The sequence below is a fragment of the Myotis daubentonii genome, chromosome 5 (assembly GCF_963259705.1).
Source record: "Myotis daubentonii chromosome 5, mMyoDau2.1, whole genome shotgun sequence".
Classification (NCBI taxonomy): Eukaryota; Metazoa; Chordata; class Mammalia; order Chiroptera; family Vespertilionidae; genus Myotis; species Myotis daubentonii.
In genome coordinates this window covers 23159314-23177627 of record NC_081844.1, presented here as the reverse complement: position 1 = coordinate 23177627, position 18314 = coordinate 23159314, and the positions used below count along the sequence as shown (strand labels likewise).

General features: G+C 56.0%; 1 protein-coding gene across 9 annotated transcripts in view; it reads left to right on the top strand.

Moving 5' to 3' along the window:
• Positions 1-18314, top strand: part of CACNA1A (calcium voltage-gated channel subunit alpha1 A) — a 304210-nt gene that overhangs the window by 241604 nt on the left and 44292 nt on the right. For all 9 annotated transcript variants that reach the window (XM_059696565.1, XM_059696563.1, XM_059696564.1 and 6 more), the window contains 5 exons: positions 4092-4151; positions 4886-4992; positions 13518-13617; positions 15432-15592; positions 17433-17570. In XM_059696565.1, coding sequence (XP_059552548.1) covers positions 4092-4151; positions 4886-4992; positions 13518-13617; positions 15432-15592; positions 17433-17570 — 566 coding nt within the window. The remainder of the gene's footprint in view (positions 1-4091; positions 4152-4885; positions 4993-13517; positions 13618-15431; positions 15593-17432; positions 17571-18314) is intronic.

Here is an 18314-nt window from a genome sequence, read left to right as displayed (position 1 = left end):
AGTTTTGAAAGAGGATATTTTCACTCAGAAACACCGCCTAAACTTTTAGCCTGGTGTGTGTGTGTGTGTGTGTGTGTGTGTGTGTTTTGTTTTGTTTTGTTTTGTTTTAATCCTCACCCGAGAATATTTTTCCACTGATTTTTAGGGAGAGTGAAAGAGAAAGACAGAGAGAAACATCGATGTGAGAGAAACACATCGATGGGTTGCCTCCTGCACGAGCCCTGACCAGGGCCCCGGGCTGGAGAGGGGCCTGCAACCAAGTACGTGCCCTTGACCAGAATCGAACCCGGGACCCTTTAGTCTCCAGGCCAACAAACACTCCATCCACTGAGCCAAACTGGCTAGGGCAACTTTTAGCCTTTTTGGAGAACTAAAAAGCTCTCTCTGGCCAGTCCTGGGTCTGCGAACAGCCCCTGTTAATTGAGCACTTGCTGTGTTCCAGGCATCACCCGGGGCGTTGGACATACACGCCCTCCCAGTATCCTCATTGGATAGGCAGCTGGGGAAACGAACGCTCAGTGAGGTCAGGTGACTGGTCCAGGGTCACAGAGCAGAATTCCGATGTGACCTCCCCTGGAGGCCAACCTGCTGTGTGTTTTCAGCCACCTCCACTCACTGAGCACCTGCTCTGCGTCTGGCCCCCCGGCAGCCTGCCAATTGGGAACAAGTGTGTGCCGGTGGTTGAGAGGGGAAACGGAGGCAGCGGCACGCAAGGGTGTGGCAGAGGCTGGGCTGGCAGCGCTGCCTCCCTCCCCAGCTCCTGTCCCATGGCTCCCCCTGCCCAGCACAGAGGTACATTTCCCACTGGGAGTGAGGCCCTGCCACCCTCACTAAGTAGGTGAGGAGCCTGGCGAGGCCGGAAGGCCCCATAAATCAAGGCCTCCTGTTGGCAGCTTACCTTGCACTTTCCCTTCTTTTGCAGGCGGGGCAGGCCTCCTGGGGACCCTACTGCAGGGCCGGGGTTGGGGAGCAAAATGGGAGGAAATAATTAGAACACGGCTCCCAGAGGAAACCAGCTCCAGCAGCAGGGCTGAGGCCACAGTCAGTTATCTGCCCAGCTCCCCCGGGGCCTCAGGGGCCCAGGCCACAGGAGGGGCCTCCAGAGGGCTCAGCAAAGGCCCTGCCTACTCCAGGAGACCAGAGAAAGGGAAGGGGCCTGGAGGGGGCCACAGCTCCCAGCACTGTGGGAACCCAGGCAGAGCTCCAACCAGCCCCCAAGGGGTTGCAAAGGGTCTGTTCCCCACTCCATCTCACAGTTGAAACTCCTCCCCTCAAAGCCCTCCTCCCCTCGTCAAGAACACGGTGCCATCTGATGCCCAGCGACCCCTCCCAGAGTTCTTCCGATTAGCCCAACCAGAACAGGCCTCAGAAAAGTGCGTAGAACATGTGGGATCCATTTAGCAAGGACTTCAAAGTGCACCACACCCATGTAACCACCACCTGGGGCAGGAAGTAGAACGGAACCACCCCTAACCTCTGGCGCCAACTCCATCACCCCTCTTCTTCCCTCTGGAGGGGGGTTCAAATCAGGGACACCATGCGGAGACATGTTTGATTCTCATGACTTGGGGCGCGTTGGGGGTGCTACTGACCTCTAGAGGTGGAGGCCTGGGGCGCTGCTCATTGCCCTACAGTGCCCAGGGCAGCTCCCTAGGGCCTAGGCCAGGGATGGCGAACCTTTTGAGCTCGGCGTGTCAGCATTTTGAAAAACCCTCACTTAACTCTGGTGCCGTGTCACATATAGAAATTTTTTGATCTTTGCAACCATAGTAAAACAAAGACTTATATTTTTGATATTTATTTTATATATTTAAATGTCATTTAACAAAGAAAAATCAACCAGAAAAATGGGTTCGCGTGTCACCTCTGACACGCATGTCATAGGTTCGCCATCACTGGCCTAGGCGAATGCTCCCAGCCCAGATGTCGGCCGTGTCGACCCTGGAAAGCCCTGCCCTGGAGGTCACCATGGCCCCGCCTCTGGAAGGCGTGTTTCTTAGCTTCTCTGATTTTCCCACCCGCACATGTGTCCTTAGACGCTAGAATTCCTTTTTGCCCGTTTCTAACGCTAAACAGGCGGAGTCGTGCCATGCCTTGCTCCTGTCACCCAGCGCGGCGTCTGCTGTGAGATGGTAGCGGCTGTCGTGCTTTTTCATGGCTGTTTAATATTCCACCGTGTGGAGTGACTCGCTTGTTCATCTTCCTGTGGATGAGCGTTTGGAGTGTCTCCACTTCAGAATCCCCAGCTCCCCACACCTGGGCATGACCTTCCCCGGGGTGTGAGGCCAGTGTTTGGATCAGAGAATCTGCACTGGTTGGGCTCGCCAGATGTGACCAGATGTTTACTGGATGACGCTGTGATGGTTGTACTGGCAGCGTATGGGGTCCTCCTGCTCCCTGGTCTTGTCAACACTTGGTGCTGGCGGCTCTCTCATTTGGCCGACCTGCTGGGCGTGGAATGGAATCCCACGGGGACTTCGCTTTATGTTACTCCTGTGATAAATGAAACTGAGAACCTTTTTGGATGAGATTGAGCCATAGAAAGTTGTCATTTATGTAGGTCAAAAGGATCTAAATATTAGATATGGTTGAATCTGACTTACTGGACTGTCGATTTCTTCTTATCCAACTTCCTCAGCTCTCCAGAATTGATTCACCTGACCACCTGGCCTGCTCTTCCCCCAGTCCTTTCCTGCTTTCCTCCCTTCCTTCCATTCGTTGCTTCACTTAGTTGCCATTTAATGAGCAACTATTATGTGCCAGGCACAGAGTAAACATCAAGGCTTGACAGTACGAGATGGTCTCTGCCTTCCCAGAGCTCACAGAGCGCCAGGCCTGTGGCCATGCTGTGCCCTCTGCTTGGTGAAACTGAAATGTTCTCCCGCCACCATCCCCTCTGCCTGCCCAGATCCTTCCAGTCCCTTGTGCCTGCCGCCCACTCCAGGAAGTCAGTGCCTGGCCACGCTGGTCCCTGATGGCCCCTCAAAAGCCACACATAATGAGAATGGGAACTGTGACCACACAGATCACAGAGGCCCAGAGCTCCTGCAGGACCCAGTGCAGCTGCAGCCATTCACGCCTTCATTCAGCAAACACTTCTTGAGGACCTACTGTATGCCTGGCCCTGTATTGGGAGTTGGAAATGCCACAAGGACAAACATTCCTGTCCTCAAGGGGCTAACATTGTTGTGGGGAACATGGACAGTGAGATTATCAATAACTGAAACAAGGCGTTTGTCAAGTGGTGATAAGTGTGTGTGGGGGGGGGGGGGGAGAGGCTAGGTAAGGACCATCACAAGTACCAGGAAGGGGCATTTTAAACAGACGGTCAGAAAGGGCACCGAGAAAGTGATACATGAACCAAGCCACAACAGAGAAGAGAGAGGGATCAGGTGGGACATGGGGAAGAGCGTTTCAGACAGAGGGAACAGCCTGTGCAAAGGCCCTGAGGTGAGGACGTCCGAGGTGGCAGTACCCACGCAAGTGAGGGGGAGAGTGAGAGAAGGTGAGGGCAGGGGGGTGACTAGGCAGATCGTGCAGGGGTTTGGGGACTATGGGGTGGACTTCAGTTTCTGCCTGGAGTGAGGTGGGAGCCACAGAGGATTCTGAGCAGAGAAGGTCCTGACCTGACTCCGGTGCTCGCAGTCGCCCCCTCGTGGCGGTCCTCTGTAATTATCAGCCCTTCAACAAGAATCAGACAAGTTCCCCCTGCACTTAACTGTGCCTACACCGTCTCAATCCTCACAACAGCGTCACATCAGAGACGTGCTGACATGTGGCCTGAAGGGGACACAGGCTACAGGACATTGTTCGTCCAGGCAGACCCCACCTGGCCTGAGCAGATTAAAAAGGTGCCCTTCCCATTGGCCAGCAAACCAGCCTAACAGTGATTTTGTTAGGACTTTGCTGCCATCTGCTGGACCGTGTCTTCCACAGCATACAAATCTACACTGAGGCGAGGTGGGAGGGGCCCTTGTGCAATGCACGCCCTGCCCAGCTGCCCAGGGCACCTGGGTTGCTTCCTCTGGGTGGACACTCTCCTCCTTGGGGACAAGCCATGACCCACTGCCCCTTGCTTTCATCCCCTGCAGGTGCTGCGATATTTTGACTACGTTTTCACGGGCGTCTTTACCTTTGAGATGGTGATCAAGGTGAGTGCCAGGGGATTCTGCTCCCTCAAGAATAGCCCCCTGGCACAGGCGGGGGTTAGAAACGCCTGTGTGTTTGAGGAGCAGCAAGGCCAGTGTGATTGGAAAGACTGAACGAGTGGAGGAGAGAAAACCAGGGCAGGGAGGTGACAGGGACAGGTCGTGCAGGGGTTTGGTGGCCACAGGGAGGCTTTTGGCGTTTACCCCAAGTGAGTGGGAGCCCTAGAGGGTTCAGAGCAGAGGGTCGTGACTGGACTGGGGTGCTCACAGGCGCCCTCTGCTGTCTGTGGGAAGGACAGGCTTGGAGGGATCCTACAGGGTGGATGGGAGCCATAGAGGGCTCAGAGCAGAGAAGGGAGGATGGGTGGGAGCCAAGAGAACTAGGAACAGATGGTGGTGCCGGCCCAGACAGTGATGATGGGGGCCAGGTAAGGGTGGAAGCAGATAAGGTGACAAGACATGGGCAGATTTGGGGGATCCAATGTGGGGTGTAAAACAAAGAGGAGTCCAGGGGAACCCCGAGGTTTGGGCCTAAGGACCAGCAAGTGAACGCTACCTTTCATGAGGGGCCAGCTCCCATGGGTGGGGGCTTCTCACTCCTCCCCGAGGTCCTCTGGCCTCTGCCCCATCCGTCCGGGAGGAAGTGATCCCACTGGCGGCCACGCCCCTGGAAGGGTGGGGGCCGCTCCCCACGGTGGGGGTGAGCGGCCTGAGCCCTGTCTCTTCCGCCCTCGTAGATGATTGACCTGGGGCTCGTCCTGCACCAGGGCGCCTACTTCCGCGACCTCTGGAACATTCTTGACTTCATAGTGGTCAGTGGGGCGCTGGTGGCCTTTGCCTTCACGTAAGTCTCTTCTCGGGGCCTCCACCTGCCTCTTGGGTCCCCTCCCCCGGCCTGGGGCCACCCGCTGGGTCAGAGGACGTGGTCTCATGGTGTAGAGATGGGGAGCGTGGGCTCTGGGTCGTGGGAGGCATCGCATGCCACTGGGAAGAGCTGCGGTTGGCTTTTGCATGACGCCCACCGTGGAGGAAGGAGAAGGGACCCCCTGCACACCTTCTGCCTCCTCAGTCGCGGCCCTCGCTCTGCTGCTTCCCGTAGACTAGCCCTGCCCGGACATCTCATCTTCCTTCTGCTCCATGTCTCTGTGGGGGGCCCCTAAACGACAACCAGGAAACAGATGTGCATGAGAGTTCGGGCCCCACCCTGTGGGAAGGCCCCGTAGCTGTAGACTTGGTGACTCCCCTTGTGTGTCTTTCGCTTCTCCTGGTGGCCCTGGGGCGCGTGGCCTAGTTAAAGGGCCATGCTTCCTCGGGCAGCTCCAAGACAGCACCCGGGCTGAGCCGCCACCAGCTCCTAGACCAGCAATGGCGAACCTTTTGAGCTCGGCGTGTCAGCATTTTGAAAAACCCTAACGTAACTCTGGTGCCGTGTCACATATAGAAATTTTTTGATATTTGCAACCACAGTAAAACAAAGACTTATATTTTTGATATTTATTTTATATATTTAAATGCCATTTAACAAAGAAAAATCAACACAAAAAATGAGTTCGCGTGTCATAGGTTCGCCATCACCGGCCTAGGCCCCTGGCGGCAGTCTTAGCAGCACATTCCTCAGGTTGTAGGCGTATGGGTCGGGGTGGAAAGGCCTGACCAGCCCCTCATCCAGAAGCGAATCTTCTTGGGGTCCCTGTCTGTGCCCCTCACAGCGGATCGTGCCCAGCAGGCGAGGCTCGGGGACCTGCCTCCCCCACAGGGGCCAATCGGGGGCTGCCTCTGCGCCCCGCCTTCCTGCTCCCTTCCCAGCAGATCTGCAGGGGGGTCTCGAATGGCGCCCTGAACAGACTGAGGCCGTGGTTTGTCGTGAGGGCCCATGGCTGATCTAAGGACTGCAGTGCCCGCTCTCGGGTCTCCCCGGGGAATGAGGACGGTCACGCGGTGTCGGAGGCCCCTGAGCTGCGGTGGGTGTACCGTGAGGGCCAGGAGGCGGATTACGCTTCTGACTCAGCCAGGCCTCCCATCCCCTTTTTTCTTTGTCTTCTACTTTCTCCTCATCTTCCTATCTCTGCTCTTTATTTCCACCCTTGTTCCTTTCTTTCCTCTTTCTTTCTCTCCCTCCTCTCCTCCCTCTTCCCCTTCTTCCCTCTTTTATAAGTAATTCTTTGAGTATTAGAGCAGTGGAGGAGATTATTTTAAAAATCAAGAAGTTTGGCCACACTATTAAGATGTTCTGTAGGTAATGATAATAATGATGGTGGTGATGATGAGAAAGTAAAATGCACGGCAAATGGGGGAATTAGCACAAATAAGGCACGTCGATGGCCTTAATATACCAAAAGCAATTGCAAATCAATAAGAAACACTGGCCCTTGATAGATAAATGGGCAAAGGATTCAAATGGAAATTAATACAAATCAGATACAATTTGTTTCCCATCAAGTTAGTACCAGTTTCTTGACAGGGGGATGGGGGGGGATTTTTAAAGATAATACACAGGATATGTGAGAGTGTGATGAAATACACCCTCCCTCCCTCCATCAGCTCCTATGAGGGTCAGGCAGGCACCTTGGTGGGCCCTGAAAACGTTTAAATTCTGAAGAGCCAAACATTTGACTGCCCTCAACCTGGAGTGAATCCTTCTCAAATCCCCTTCCCTCCCTTGCTCCTGTTTCTCTCTTTCTTCTTTCTCCTCCCCCTTTTTCTCTCTCTGGCTCCCTCTCTTGCTTCCTCTTCTTGCTTCCTCTCTCCTCTCTGTTTCTTTCCCTCCCTCCCTCTCTTTCTCTCTCTCTCTCTCTCTCTCTCTCTCTCTCTCTCTCTCTCTCTCTTCCTTTCCTTCCATTCTTCCTCCATTCCTTCCATTTTCTATCTTTTCTCTCTGTTTATTACTCTCTCAATCTCTCTCCCCCCTCCTCCCTCCATCCCTCCTCCCTCTCCTTCTCCCCCCACCCCATCTCTCTTCCTCTGTCTCTTCCTCTCTTTCCCTCCCCCGACCCTGGCCCATATCTTTTGGGGATGGGAGCCAACCACCTGCCTAGCCTGCGTGTGGCCTGGAGACGGCAGACTCTCCACCATGTGCTCCAGCCTCGGGAGACCCCGACCCTCCTTGTCCTGACGGGGAAGTGGTCTTCATGACAGGGGCCGGCCGCTCAGGCGGGCACCCGTCCCCCCTCCTCAAGCCCCCCAGCATGTCCTCTGCCCCGCAGCTCCAGGGTCCATTTGGTGGCAGGAAGGGGGGGACCCTGTCAGTCACACCCATCTGTTCACACACAGCCCTGGGTTGCCAGCTGTGCCCTGGGTAGTGGGTTTGCCCTGGGTGTGGCATAGCAGAAGTGATGTCTGTTCAACTGACCCTGGCACTTCCTCCCTGACCGCTGGTGAAGCTGATGTGTCCACCTCTGTCCCTGAACTTGACCCTCACAGTTTGGGGAAGGGGAGGCCTTCAAAAGGCCCAGAAACAAACCTTTCGGCCATAGGGCTTGTGCCATGACAGACTGTAGTTTGCAATATGCTGTTTCTGGGCTCCCTGGACCCAGAAAGAGGCTCCCCGCTAAGCCAACCTCATCTGCAGAAACCAAGTTATTTTTCCACCAAAAATCAATCAGCAGATGATTCTTTGTGCTGGAATCTGCCACAGGGAGCGGGGGGGGGGCGGGGGGAGGGGGTTCTTATTGTTTGTGTTGTATTTCCCAATGTAGCCATACGAAGGCATTCTAAATGAGGCTGCAGACATGGGCAACATATTTGTAGAGTCAGCCTGCTAGCTTATGACCTTGAAAATACCCATTCAATTTTTTTTTAATCCCTCTGCAAGGAAAGGGTCCGGACAGAGACCTGAGGCCATCCTGTGAGCCTCGGTGGGCTCGTCGCTATCACAAGAACTGGGGGGGTGCAAGATTTTGCCAGGGGAATCCTGACAAATGCCAGGGACTCTCATGGGGTATTGGGAGGGCTGACAGTTACGGAAGCGCCTGTTCAAAAAGGGTGTAGGGACGGGAGAGCTAGACCCTGAGACCCCGACCCAGACACGCCCTCCTACCTCACGGCCAGGAATCCATCTGGTGCTGCCACTCCTGCACATCAGGGCTGCAGGCCCGGCACAGCTGTCCAAGCACCTTGATCAAGCCACTCCTGCATGCCCACGGGGCCAGGTTGCCCAAAAGCTAGCGAAGGAGCCCTCACCCCCAGAAAAGCTTTAGAATCCTCCCACTGGCTGCAGGTTTCTGGCATTTCTTGCCCAAGAAGGCCTCTTGCTCTACGAGGACTTAGTTTACTGTCTTTCTTCTCACCAGATAGATGTCCTTTTGGCGGGAGTAGAGTCTGCTCTGGGGCCCTCAGCAAGAGAGCCCAGCCCCAGAGCCCTTGGCTGCTTTTCTTTCTGGTCCTTTAACTTGCTTTCTTAGTCCCGTGTGCCTCTCCCCTCAGAGACAAGGCTGAGACCCGCCCTCCCCCTCACCTCCACCCCCTGCAAATATTAGACTAACCTTATTGTTTTAGAAAAAGGTTCCTGCAAATGTCTGATTCTCTCTAAATGTTCAAGTCCATTAGCCTCTTTGTGCCTCAGTTCCCCCATAAAGTCAAGAAACTCGACTTGGTAATAACGATACTAAACAGCCTCCATGTATGTCACCTTCATAACCACCCCCTGTGGGAAGCTCTTCGTGCTCCCATTTCGTAGATGAGGAAACTGAGACCCGGAAGGAAATGAATCTCGCAAGATCACGAATCGAGTTTCACGGTCAGACTCAGGGCTGCTGCCCGGCTCCCAACCCCGATCGCGAGGGCTTTCGGAAGTCGGCACGGTCCGTTGGTAGCCCAGCAGCCTGGGTTCCCGGAGGCCCCGACAGGCCCCAGAAATCCAGGGGAAGAGGCACGAGGCTGTTCCCTTCCTTGTGGAAAGGAATCTTGCTGCTCTGGCCTTTCGGGGTGGAAGCAAGGATTCTGCTGCGGGGCTGTGACTGTGGCCCCGTCGCGATATGAAAACGATCCCTGTGGTCCCCCAAGGGGTGTGTCGAAGCTCTCCTGACAGGCTCCACCCTCCTGCACCTTGCCCAAATGCCTGTGTGTGCACCCTGCTCCATCCACTGACCGTGTGCCATGTCCATGTGACCACATTAACGCGCCATCTCATGAGCCATCACGCCTAACTAATATCATGCTCCGTGCCCATGCATCGAGGCGGGCAACTGACATTTCTCAGCAGCTGGCAGATCACGATCCTGCCCTCACTGCCAAGAGTCCATCTGGTGCTGCCACTCCTCCGTCAGGGCAGCCCGGCACAACTGGTGGAGCGCCTTGATCAAGCCGCTCCTGCATGCCGAGGGGCTGAACTGCCAGGAAACCAAAGAAGGAGCCCTCAGGCTGCCACTTTTTTAATCCCCATTGTCAAAACAGGCCCCCTCCCCCTTGAAGGCGTTATTTTTTTCTTGCGTGCGCTGAAACAGAAAGAAGATTAGAGTGCAAGACGTACACACCTGGGTTTAAATCTCAGCCTGCTGCTCCCCACCCAGATGGCCTGGGGCAAGTCGCTCTCCCTCCCTGGGCCTCGGCCTCCTCCTCTGGAAAACGGGCGTAAAGCTACCATCTTCCTGCAGGGAGATGCAGAGGCATTCAGACGAGTCGCACGTTGCACGCACAGTCAGCATGTTTAGTAAAAATCACTGCCAACGATTGACTCCTCCTAATCCATAAAGGAGAGTCTACACACTTCTGTGTGTGCAGCAATTCCTACTTTGAGGTTTGAGAGCCACTGAGCTCATGGGACAGGGTGGGGGGAGAAGAAACCCAATGGGAGCATGTGTAGGCATTTAAGCCTTTTTTTTTTAAATACATTTTATTGATTTTTTACAGAGAGGAAGAGAGAGAGATAGAGAGTTAGAAACATCAATGAGAGAGAAACATCGATCAGCTGCCTCCTGCACTCCCACTGGGGAAGTGCCGACAACCCAGGTACACGCCCCTGACCGGAACCGAACCTGGGACCTTTCAGTCCGCAGGCCGACGCTCTATCCACTGAGCCAAACCGGTTTGGGCTTTTTTTTTTTTTTTTTTTTTTTTTTAATAGCACTTCCTAAGGGGTTATGGGTGGCACATTCTCTAGAGCACTGGTTCTCAACCTTCCTAATGCCGCGACCCTTTAATACAGTTCCTCATGTTATGGTGACCCCCAACCATACAGTTATTTTCGTTGCTACTTCATAACGGTAATGTTGCTACTGTTATGAATCGTCATGTAAATATCTGATATGCAGGATGTATTTTCATTGTTCGCGACCCAAAGGTTGAGAACCGCGGCTCTAGAGGATCTGCTTGGCGGTGGGGTGTGTCCCCCCCCACCCCCCCACCCCCATCCCCCCCCCCACCCCCCGTTCTGCTGGCGGCCGAGTTTTTCTCAGCCGGCTCTGCGGTCCTGGAGGGAGGGCTGCAGGAGGCCAGGGGCTCATCTCCAGGCCCGCGTTTTCTTAGAGGACTCGGAGTTGCCCTTCATGTCACCCCGTGACGAAGGGGATAAAGCCGGGAGCGTAGCTCCTGCCCGCTGAGCACCAGGGTCCCCGATGCCTGTTTTACAGACGAGGATGCTAGTGAGAGCAGAGCTGGGATCTAAACCCAGGACCCCCAGCTCCAAGGCGCGGGACCTCGCCGGCGTCCCGAGGCCTCCCGGCGCCAGCACCTCTGGAGAAGGGCTGTTTCTCCAGCTCTTGGCAGTGACCTTCGGTGGCAGGCTCGCCTCTGGTCCTCGGTGACCCCCTGGCTGCCCTGCTACTTGGAAATTTGGCTTCTTGGTGTCCTTGGGCGGTGCCAGGGGCCTGCCGAGCGCAGGGGGCCGCGCGGGGGGGCTCCCTGATGGAAGGATGGACATCAGCCAGAGCCGCGGGCCTGAGCTGCCCTCTGGTGTCGGGCGGGGCAGGGGTTCTCAGGTGTGTGTGCGTGTATGTGCGTGTTCTGTGTTCTCTCTTCTGAGGCCGCTTACGATCTGTCTCTCCCTCCGACGCCACCTCACCAGGAGCAGTACACGGTAAAGTCTCTCTCTCTCTCTCTCTCTCTCTCTCTCTCTCTCTCTCTCTCTCTCTCTCGTCTGCCTCTCGTTCTCCATGCTCTGGTGCAGCCGTGTTGGTTCTGGGCCTGTTCCCACGGCCTGTGTCCGTGCTGCTGTCCTGTCGCTTGCAGTGACCAGAGACCCCCTCAGCCTGCTCCCGGAGAGGAGGAGCCCTGAGGGGTCTTGGCCGCTGCCTCCCACCATGACCACCGTTAGCTCAGTTCTGGGTGGAGAACAGGAGGTGGGGGGGAACCTCCCGGGGTCTGGTTGCGATACGGCCTTTGGCCTGGGTGGTAGTTACCCGAGGACTGAGAGTGTCCACCTCCCCGGTGAGAAGGGGGAGCAGGCCAAACAGCTGGACTTGGGCTCTGAGAGGAGAAAGCCCCTCCCCCAGGTGTGTCCACACGCCCAGCAAAGTGGTTCCAAAACCGCGTCGTTCTCTGGAAGAACGCCTTGATCAGCCTGCCCCGGAGCCCAGCTGCCAGGGACACGCCACTCGGCGCCTGAGTCACAGGAGGTTTCTCAGCCTCACCCGGGGGCGGGGTGTCTCCTGGAAGAGGGGCCCCCACAAGGGCCATGGAGTCGCTTTCAGATGAGCAGATGCACTCCAGGAAGCGTGTCCCCCATGTCAACCATTCACACACTATAGGGGCTCAGCCTTGAGGCAATAATGGTGACTTTGGTTTAAGAGAGAAAACACGTGGTCCGGCCGATGTGGCTCAGTGGTTGGGTGTGGACCCATGAACCAGGAGGTCACTGGTTTGACTCCATCAAGGGCACATGCCCAGGTGACGGGCGCGATCCCCAGTAGGGGGCGTGCAGGAGGCAGCCGATCAGTGATTCTCATCATTGATGTTTCTGTCTCTCTCTCCCTCTCCCTTCTCTGTAAAATCAATAAAAATAAAAAAATAAAACATTTTAAAAAGGCAGAGAGAGAGAAACACATGTTCAGGCTGCTGAATCCTGGGGCATAAGAGATGTCCAGTTCCCTTTATTCCCTGAAAAAGGCGAGAGGGAGCTCTAAAAACGCAAATGGTGTGAGGAATGACGCTCTTGCACCTGGATACTCAGACACACCGTGGTGGGGTCTGTGGGAAAGCTCTGTGATAGGAAGATGGTTGCTAGGAGACTGACACCCCGTCCCAAAGAACTCTGATCTGAATCCACATGTGTCCCGAAACCACAGGCCAGATGTATGCTGGGCGCTGAGACAAAAACACAAGACTACAGGGGAAATGAACACAGAGAAGAATAAATCGCAGCTTAAGCCTTTGAGAAATGTTCGTCTAAAGCCAAAAGCAAAGACAGAAAGATGGTTCTGAAACAGCACTGGGGTCTGGCAAACCCAGAGGCAGCTGGGAGGGGGGGGGGGGGGCCTAACCCTGACCTTCAGGGCTTCGTGGTCCTGTGGCTGGAGAAGGGCAGGGAGGGCATTCCCAGCAGCGGGAACAGCATGTGCAAAAGCTGACAGAGGCAAGCGTGTGGCAGGGGGTGGGATGTGCAGCATTGGGAATGCAAAGGTTAAGGTAAGTTGGATGAGATTTCAAAGAGCCTTGAACGCCACACTTCTCGGAATTCAGATGCTCCAGGGGGATTCTGAGCAGGAGGGGGAGGTGGTCATTGGCTTTGACCACTGAGTGCAGAAGGGGTGGCAGAAGAGAGAGACAGGGGAGGGGGCGGGGATGGGTAATGGGGGTCCAACCTAAGCCGGTGGCCTGGGGCAGATGGTGGAGATGTGGAGGAGGGCGGCCCACTGGGGGTGGGGATGGAGGACAGGAAGTTGGACGTGACTCGCAGGTTTCTGGCTTGGGCGACTGGGTGGGTGGTGTGTGCCATTCACAAGCCTCTGGTGGCCGCACCCAGTGTCCTCCTTGGGCGCCCGAGTCCTGGTTGGCTAAGGGTGTCAAGGCGTCCCCAGAGTCTACGCTGCTAAGGCTCACACCCAGTGGACAAACCCTGGACTCAGGGAATATTGGGAGTAGGGGTGTTGGTTTGAGGGCCGCCTTCAGCATTTCCTAAATCCTGTTGGAAGGGTGAAAAAAATCTTATTTTCTGAAAGCTTGCCAAGGCCACCTCCAAAGAGAACCCGGGGCAGCCGGCTCCCCTGGGCGGGGCCTGAGGCCACCGCAGGCAGCTGCTCGGCCCGGGCAGATGGTGAGGGGACTTCAACAAGCCTGACCCAGAACCACAAAAGGCCATCTGCTCCCGGGCTCTCCAGCCCCGCCCAGCAGGGGTAGGGCGCCAGGGTGGGCTCGCGCGGAGCTGTGGGCCACCCACCACCCAGCCTGACCTCCGCCCCCTCTCTTCCCTTCTCCCCACCCTCACTCCCTCCACAGCGGCAACAGCAAAGGAAAGGACATCAACACAATCAAATCCCTCCGCGTCCTCCGGGTGCTACGACCTCTTAAAACCATCAAGCGGTTGCCAAAGCTCAAGGTGAGGCTGGGCGTGCGGGAGGCCTGGCAGGGTTGCCTGTGCAGGTGGGCAGGGTGCACACTGCCCAAGGATGCGACATTGAAGGGGGTGCTGATAACAGGGCCATTATATACGGATATTTGTATTACCACCACTTTCCAGCAGGTGGCAGTAAACTGGTTGCTCTAACACAACCCATGAACAGTATCATGACAATTTTCCATTAGATGAAACATCTCCCTGTGGGAGGGTCGGAATCCTTTTTCTTATTTTCTTTTTTAAGAATATATTTTTATTGACTTCAGAGAGGAAGGGAGAGGGAAAGAGAGAGAGAAACATCAATGATGAGAGAAATCATTGATCGGCTGCCTTCTGCATGCCCCCTACTGGGGATCGAGCCCACAACCCAGGCATGTGCCCTTGGCCGGAATCGAACCAGGGACCCTTCAGTCCAAAGGCCGACGCTCTCCCCACTGAGCCAAACCGGCCGGGGCTCCCTTTTTCTAATTCACGTGAAGGCGTCCTGTGGATAAAACGGGGTATGACCCATACACTGGGTGTCTGGTCCCTCATAACCTTTGACTTATCACCGACCTGTCCTGGGCTCCAGTATATCCTGTTCCAAAATCTCGTGACCCAGCTTTCCCCGAAAGCGTATCGTCCAAAATGAAGAAAAGAAACGAAACCTCGCCACTTGAGCACATCTTTGCAGTGTAGGCGCCGCCTGAGGGAGGGCATTGTCTCTTCGTGTGCAAGTCCAGTCACGTTGTCTTTTACTCACGTGGATTTATTTTACAAGGACGTGCTATGTCCAGTTTCTCACGTTGGAAAACCAGAGCCCACTGTGTACCGAAGGGAACACTAAGTACCTGTTCAACCAACTTCAGATGCTGCTCTGACAATCCAGCCGAACACTGTTGTCTGACAAAGGCTTTGAACGCAGATGCTGCTCTTTCTTGGTTAAAAGGAAAAGTAGCAACTAAGGAAGACTCTCCTTCCCCCACCCCACCCCCACCCCCAGCAAGGATCGAAGGGGAATTGGAGCGGGAGTAACTGTGTTACCACGCAGTTCAGTGGTACTTGGTGCTGGGCTCCTCGGGGATGCCTGATATCTCCAGGGGGTGCCCCTCATCGATTCTGATACGCATGCCGCTATGTTGAGGAATGTTACCAGAGATGACACGTGGCTGCCCTTTGAATGTGAACGTGCGCTTGCACTGAGATGCGGGGGATCCCAGCAGCATTCCTTCACCGGTTCTCTGCCGTTTTCTGAGTCACAGCCCCGGTGAAAGCCATGCACGGACTCCCCCCGGGGGAGAGCTGGCCACACCAGCCTGTCATTCCAGCCGGTCCGGCCATCCGTGGTGCCCACTCGCCGTTAGGACCCAATGTGATAGGAAGCAGAGCGGTGGGGGGCACCCCAGACCAGGACCCCCACCTTCTCCGGGGATTGATGGAGGGTTCCATCATGCTCAGGGCAGAGCCTCTGGGGCACAGCAAGTCCTCTCTCGGACCCAGAACTGCAGCTGATGAGGATGGAACAGCGTGGGGCAGGGACACAAAAGTGACAGGAAATGATCTCTCCATTGGGGACCTTGCCCTTTGCCCTGAAGGCCGAGCACGTAGCTCGGAGGGGCTCAGAGGAGCGGTTCCAGGAGTTGAGGAGGGGCCCTGTAGGTGCATAGAAACAGGATTGGGTCCTTCTCAGAACGGGTGGCCTTCGCTTGGCTCGCGTCCTGGTCTGTAAAATGGGAGGAGTGGCAATGCTCGGGGGTCGTGGGGCGGAGGCGAGGCCGGCCCAGCCCCTCACACCCCCTCTCCACCCCACCCCTCAGGCCGTGTTCGACTGCGTGGTGAATTCTCTCAAGAACGTCTTCAACATCCTCATCGTCTACATGCTGTTCATGTTCATCTTTGCTGTGGTGGCCGTGCAGCTGTTCAAGGGCAAGTTCTTCCACTGCACTGATGAGTCCAAGGAGTTCGAGAAAGACTGTCGGTGGGTCTCCGCTCTCCGAGGCGTCCCCTTGGGGGCTGTCGGGGCGGGAGGTGGGGGGGGAGGTAGCAGAGGCAGCGCTCTCAGTCTCGGGCCTGGAAGCTGCCGTGCTGGGCGTGGGGAGGGACCTGATTGAAGCCGCCGGGGTCTGGGTAGGGAAAAACGGTTCTGGAATTTAAGTCTCTGTCTGTCCCTCCGGGATGCACCATAAACCAGCTGCTTAACTTTTTAGCCACCGGCTTTGTCAAGTGAGGATAGTAATACACGTCCGCGTTCCCTTATTTGAAGCCTTGACAGGCAGATGCGCTTCAGATCAGAATGTTTTGATGGGAGGTTTCAGAAGGGTTGCCTAGTGCATGTCCGCACAGGCCTAGCACCCTCCGCTGGGCCAGAGCAGCCCTGTTCTCAAACAGTGTTTCTGTCCGGAAACGTGTACCTATTTGCACCAATTGGGATAAATAACAAGTATCCAGAGCCTCGCATCCGGTTGGGTCAGAGTGAGATCGGGGCGGGGACGCCCTTGTCAAGGGCCGGGCAGGAGAGGCGGTTGGGGTCCCGGCCTCCGTCTCGAGGGCTCGGTGCAGCCAGAAGCGGCGACAGCAGGGAAACGAATGGACATGGCCGTTTTCTGGGAAAAATTTATCTCTGGAAACTAACATTCGAATTTTTTTTTAGTAATTTTCTCTTTTTTTAAAAATACATTTTATTGATTTTTTTACAGAGAGGAAGGGAGAGGGATAGAGTTAGAAACATCGATGAGAGAGAAACATCGATCAGCTGCCTCCTGCACATCTCCCACTGGGGATGTGCCCGCAACCAAGGTACATGCCCTTGACCGGAATCGAACCTGGGACCCTTGAGTCCACAGGCCGACGCTCTATCCACTGAGCCAAACTGGTTAGGGCAATAATTTTCTTATTTGTTTTTATTGATTTCAGAGAGAAAGGGAGAGGGAGAGAGAAATAGAAACACCAATGATGAGAGAGATCGTGGATCAGCTGCCTCCTGCGTGCCCCCCACTGGGGATCAAGCCGACTGTCTGGGCATGTGCCCTTGTCCAGATTGAACCCGGGACCCTTCAGTCTGCAGGCCAGCACTCTGTCCACTGAGCCAAACCGGCTAGGGCACTAAAATTTGAATTTTGTATAATTTTTACGTGTCAGGAATGATTTGTTTTCAACCATTTAAGAAGATAAAAAACAAAAAAACACTCTTCTTAGTGTGTGGGCCGTACAGAAACTGGTCCAGATTTGGTCCCGGGACCGTAACGTGCCCACCCCTGAGTTAGGAGCAGGGCTTTGGTTTCCAGAACTTCCTGGCTGTGGGGACTGTGGGCCTCACGGTGGGAAGGCGGCGCCTCATTAACAAGCACCCTGAGTGCTGCCGCTGCCGCTGCCGCTGGCCCGGCAGATGCTGTTGTTTGGTGTCTGTTTCCCGGGGCTGGAAGGATCCCTGGCATTTGGCTAGGAGTCTGGAGCTCAGCCCTGACTCCGGCCCCGAAAAGGAGCAGCCACCACCCCCGCTGGCCTGATGGGCCCAGAACTGTGCCTGTCTCTCTCCCTGCTCTGAACCCCCCAAATCTGAGACGAGAGTTTCGAGCTGGAAGAGAGCGCTAGACTCAGTCGGCTCTCCCGCAGGTCGCAGGGCATCGGCATCGGCATCATCGCGGGCTGGTCTCCAAGGGCACACCCCCCCAGGGAGCCAGAGGGCGTGTCGCTGCCTCGGGGCTGAGGGAGAGGCAGTGTGGGCAGGGGGCCCCTCTTCCCCCTCCTCCTGTCTCCAGGAGCCAAAGACAAGTGTCCCGGGCCCCCTTCCTCCCGCTAACGGCCCGTTTCTGTGTCAGGGGCAAGTACCTGCTGTATGAGAAGAACGAGGTGAAGGCCCGGGACCGAGAGTGGAAGAAGTATGAGTTCCATTACGACAACGTGCTGTGGGCCCTGCTGACCCTCTTCACCGTGTCCACGGGAGAAGGCTGGCCACAGTAAGCGCCTGGCCTGAGAGCCCACGGGCGGAGCTCGGGCCCGGGGGGCAGGAGAGGAGAGGGGCTGAGAGCCCAGGGCTGAGAAAGATCTGGGAGGGGCGGTTTGCTCCTGACTCCCCAAGATGGGGAGCCTGCTAGATGCCCGGGGCGGGGGTGTGGGGGGGCGGGGGAGGGCCTGTCACCAGCACATTGACCTCCATGTGTGGTTGGGCTTCTAGGGGCAGAAGTCCAGCCCTCACTTAGCGTAGGGGCTGCAGTCACGCCCTCGCCACCCTCTCTGTGCTGGTGAACGCAAAGCTCTGAGAAGGGCTGTGGACCGGGCACGGTCCAGGCCTGACTGCGGGGCCCTTCCCTCCAAGGGGCCGGGCCTGGTGAGACGGCGAGGCCGAACCGCACGTGCGGGCCAGAGCCTGTCTTCATGTACAGTCTGGGTGTTGTTCATCGTGGGCTTGGGAGCGTTCGTTCGGACGTATTAAAATATTGGAGTGAAATACCACTTATCTTGGTTATGGAGGATGTTGGCACTCCCTTATTTGTGCCCACGGCAAGCGCCTCGCTGTCCTCGCCCTCGTCCAGCTTCCCCTCCCCCCACCCCAGATCTCGGAAGCTCCAGGTGGAGGCCGGAGATGCCAGCGTGTGCCCTCAGCACCCTCACCTGCCTCCTCTCAGCAGCCATGCCAACCCGCACGTCTCTGCTCCCCCACGCACACACTCGGCACCCACACACGTGGGCCAGTGCTAGCC